Source organism: Nicotiana attenuata, unplaced genomic scaffold (assembly GCF_001879085.1).
Source record: "Nicotiana attenuata strain UT unplaced genomic scaffold, NIATTr2, whole genome shotgun sequence".
In the NCBI taxonomy this organism is placed as follows: domain Eukaryota; kingdom Viridiplantae; phylum Streptophyta; class Magnoliopsida; order Solanales; family Solanaceae; genus Nicotiana; species Nicotiana attenuata.
In genome coordinates this window covers 137,638-142,273 of record NW_017671121.1, presented here as the reverse complement: position 1 = coordinate 142,273, position 4,636 = coordinate 137,638, and the positions used below count along the sequence as shown (strand labels likewise).

Below are 4,636 nucleotides of genomic sequence, written 5' to 3'. Positions count from 1 at the left end.
TCACTGATGATAGCTCTTGGAGTTCCAAATCGGGTGAAGATATTCTTTCTCAAGAAACTAATAACTGCCTTCGCATCATTTGTTGGAAGTGCCACGAATTCTACCCATTTCGAGACATAGTCCACCGTTACAAGTATGTACTTGGTATTATATGAGCAGACAAATGGTCCCGTAAAGTTGATTCCCCATACATCGAATACTTCCACCTCTTGAATTGGGTTTATGGGCATCTCATGTTGACGGGAAATATTCCCCGTCCGTTGGCACTCATCACAACTGTTAACCCAAAAGTGTGCATCTTTATACAACGTCGGCCAATAAAAGCCTGACTCCAACTTTAGTTGCTGTCCTTACACCTCCAAAATGTCCTCCAACAGTGAAGCATGACATGCCAGCAAAACAAAAGATTGATCTATCTCGGGAATGCATCTCCAGATCATGTTATCAAGACAAATCCTAAACAAATATGGTTCATCCCAGAAATACATGCAACAATCACGAAAAAACTTTTTCTTTTGTACAGAAGACAAGTCATAAGGAACAATACCGCTTTCTAGGTAATTTGTAATATCTGCATACCATGGTGTAGCCTCGAGGCTCGTTGCTAAAAGTTGTTCATCTGGGAAAGTCTCCATGATCTCCTCCACCTCAACCTTCTTTTCCGCTCCTTCCAGCCTAGACAAATTATTAGCAACTTGGTTTTTTGTTCCCTTTCGGTCCCGAATTTCCAAGTCGAACTCTTGTAGCAGTAGCACCCATCGAATTAGGCGCGGCTTTGACTCCTTTTTCTCTATTAGGTACCTGAGGGCAGCATGGTCAGTGTAAACAATTTCTTTTGAGCCAATCAGGTATGACCTGAATTTATCAAATGCGAACACCGCAGCTAGCATCTCTTTCTCTGTCACTGTGTAGTTCAGTTGGGCGCCGCTCAAGGTTCTACTTGCATAGTAGATCGGATGCATGACTTTATCTTTTTGCTGCCCAAGAACTGCTCCTACAGCATAGTCGCTTGCATCGTATATCAGCTCGAAAGGTAGCCCCCAATCGGGGGCCACTATGATTGGTGCAGTTTCTTCTTCAACTCCTCAAACGCTACCTTGCAATCTTTAGAAAACACAAAAGGGTGATCTTTTTCAAGCATTTACACAAGGGATTAGCAATTTTAAAGAAATCTTTTATAAACCTTCTATAGAAGCCGGTGCGGCCAAGGAAACTTCTTATTGCTTTGACGGAAGTGGGTGGTTGTAGCTTTTCTATGATATCAACCTTTGTGCGATCCACCTCAATGCCCTTACTTGACATTAGGTTCCCCAAGATTATACCTTCCTATACCATGAAATGACACTTTTCCTAGTTGAGCTGAAGATTAGTCTCCACACATCTTTTTAGCACTCTTTTCAGATTCTTTAGGCAATCATCGAATGAGTCTCCCACCACTAAGAAATCATCCATGAAGACCTCAATTATGTCTTCTACCATATCTGTGAAGATGGCCATCATGCACCTTTGAAATGTGGCAGGTGTATTGCATAGGCCGAACGACATTCTCCGGAAAGCATAGACGTTATATGGAAAGGTGAATGACATTTTCTCTCTATCTTTCGGGGCAATAGAGATCTGATTATACCCCGAGTATCCATCCAGAAAGCAGTAGTGGGACCTCTCAGCCAATCTATCTAACATCTTATCAATGAACGACAAGGGAAAGTGGTCTTTTCGGGTGGCCTTATTCAACCTTCTGTAGTCCATGCAAATTTGCCATCCCATGACTGTTCTTGTTGAGATCAACTCGTTGTTCTCGTTTTGCACTACAGTCATTCCACCTTTCTTTGGTACACATTGAACTGGGCTAATCCAGTTGCTGTCGGATATGGGGAAAATGATCCCCGCATCTAACCACTTTATCACCTCCTTTTTCACAACTTCTTTCATGTTGGGTTCAGCCTTCTTTGATGTTCTCTGGAAGTCTTGTGGCCATCTTTCAGCAAAATCTTATGCATACCGAAGGTCGGCCTAATACCCTTAATGTCTGCAATGATCCAACCAATTGCAGTTTTGCACTCTATCAATACCTGCAAAAGTTGTTCTTCCTGCACATCTAACAAACCAGATGAGATAATAACAGGTAAAGTTGAGTTAGGTCCCAAGAAAGCATACCTGAGATGAGATGGTAGCGGTTTCAGTTCCAACTATGGTGGCTCTTTGATCGATGGCTTAGCTGGAGGAGTCTTTCTTTCTTCTAAGTGCAAAGAATCAAATCCGGGCTCTCTTTTCCAAAACCCTTGGCCTTCCAGAGCCAACACCCACTCCGCCAAGTCCTCTCCGTTTACTTCTTCTAAGTTCATGAAACAGGCTGCTAGAGGGTCTTTAGCATTCAGAGTCTCATCTTCCTCCACCAAATTTACATCCACAACTTCTATTAGAAAGCAGTTAGCAAATTCACTTGGTCGCCGCATGGACTTCTGCACATTGAATGTTATCTCTTCATCATTCAGACTCATTTTTAGTTCTCCAGTTTCATAATCAACCAGAGCTCTCCCAGTGGCCAAGAATGGTCTTCCCAAAATTATGGGAATCTCCTAGTCAACCCAGCAGTCCAAAATGACAAAATCTGCTGGAAACACAAATTTTCCAACCTGCACTAGTACATCATCAAGAATACCTGATGGCCTCTTCATTGTCCGATCGGCTAGCTGTAGTAACATGGATGTGGGTCTTGATCTTCCAATGCCTAACCTTTTGTAAATAGCCTAGGGCATCAAGTTTATGCTTACCCCCAAATCACACAATGCTTTGGCAAAAGCATAGCTGCCTATTGTGCATGGGATTGTGAAACTCCCTGGGTCTGACAACTTCTCAGCTATCGGTCTCATCACGACAGCAGTACAGGTCTAGGTTAGTGTATAGTGGTGAGTATTACCGCCTGTCATGCGGGTGATCCGGGTTCGTTCCCGGCAACGGCGCCTAAATTTGATCACGCCCAAGTATGCCTTATAAAAAGGACTAAGCGGTTGTTGCAAATATATTCTAGTTAATAAGTCTGGAGTCGAATCCCACAGGGAATTAACCTATTAAGCACAACTACTAGACTCCCACAAATTCACGCAATCAATCTTCAGAAATATTTGAATAACAAATTGGATGTTACTAACTAAATATCACGTAATGAAAATGCATTAATGAATAACTAACTACGAACAAGTAGTAGACAAGAATTAGAATTATCTAAGGTTATGATTTCCCCTATTGTCGGAATCCTTTCCGCTATGTTTTCTATAAATTTACCTAAGTTTTCTCTACCGATCATGAGATATCTGAGTGTCGTAATTCTCTCCCGCGTAACTATCACAAGTTACTAGACATATTCTTCCGAATTACGCTAGCTGGAACTGAGTATGGCTTACTCGGATCGCACCAAGGTTTCGTTATTCCTAATCCCACCTTTAAGCCCTTCGTATTGATCCCTCATATGCGTTAGGAGTAATGTTGTTCAACAACTACCTAAATATGCACTCTCTTCCGAGTAATACACACTAAATAGGCACAGTCGATTGAAAGCTCTTCAACCAACCACAATATGAACGTAGTTGAACAAATAGAGAAAAAGCTATGGTAAATATATATTAATGTAACAAGAAAATCATCCTCCAATAGGTTCCATCAAAACCCTAGTTAGGAGTTTAGCTACTCATACTCATAGTAACAATATCCCAAGTATTTTGCATAAATAAATTATAAAGTAACGATGAAGGAATGTAGAAATCGATGATTCTATCTCCCAACGGGTGTTCCACGAGCTATTCTTACCTCCGGTCGCAAAAACCCTTCAAAAGTGGTGTTTAATGTCCATTTATATGTGTAGGAAAGGCCCTAAACAACATAACCTCAGTCCAAGTCCAACAAGGAGACGAAATAATCCTTCAAAATCTGGATCAGGCTCGCCTCAGACCATGCGACGCCTGCCTCCACGCGAGCTCAACCTCACCTTATCCCTCGCGTCGCCTGCTCCCATGCGAGCTCAAAGGCTCGCCTCGCCAGCTTCCACGCGAGCTCAAAGGCTCGCTTCGCCTGCTGCTTCATTTCTTCAGCTGCTCAATTCCTTCTTTCGTCTTTCCAACAGTTTTCAAGCACTCTTTATACTTTACATATTCCCTTTGCTCTAATTTCATCTCCAATGCACCTACACATAAAATAGACTCCATTACGTGCAAATAAAGTATAGTTTAGAATTAACGCACCTAAAATGCAAGGTAAATAATGTGCTAAAATATGAAATTATAGCCACACATCAGCATGACTTTGTGATTGTTCAAATGTTCACCAAACTCTACCATATTGACATGACTTTGTGTTATTTGCGTCGGATCTATTTACTAAATTATTCACAAACTCTACCCGGTTTGCATGATTTTGTGCTTGTTCAATTGTTCTCTAAACTCTACTAGATTGGCATGACTTATTTGTGAAATTCACATAGTCTATCCGATTAGCATAATTTGCATGTGTTACAAACAAAGTGTTATTTGAAATTACATTTAATTCGATCAAATCACCCCAAGTTTGCTTCAAACGATGTCAAATTTGAAACAAAGCCTCCCAATTTCAATACAAACGATCCTCACTCACAAATTTAGTC

General features: G+C 41.3%; 1 protein-coding gene across 1 annotated transcript; it reads right to left on the bottom strand.

Moving 5' to 3' along the window:
• Positions 1-350: 350 nt before the first annotated feature.
• On the bottom strand, positions 351-1,818 carry LOC109206057. The gene is made up of 2 exons (XM_019368825.1): positions 1,380-1,818; positions 351-1,081 (listed from the first exon to the last, which is right to left on the bottom strand). The coding sequence occupies exons 1-2, from the start codon at positions 1,816-1,818 to the stop codon at positions 351-353; spliced, it is 1,170 nt and encodes a 389-aa protein (XP_019224370.1).
• Between the last annotated feature and the right edge of the window lie 2,818 nt (positions 1,819-4,636).

Excerpts from the sequence above, each read along its gene's own strand:
- LOC109206057 (XM_019368825.1), bottom strand. The coding sequence starts at position 1,818 with ATGACTGTAGTGCAAAACGAGAACAACGAGTTGATCTCAACAAGAACA. Across the intron at positions 1,082-1,379 it reads GAAAAGAGTGCTAAAAAGAT|TTGAAGAAGAAACTGCACCA; the intron begins GTGTGGAGACTA and ends GCGTTTGAGGAG.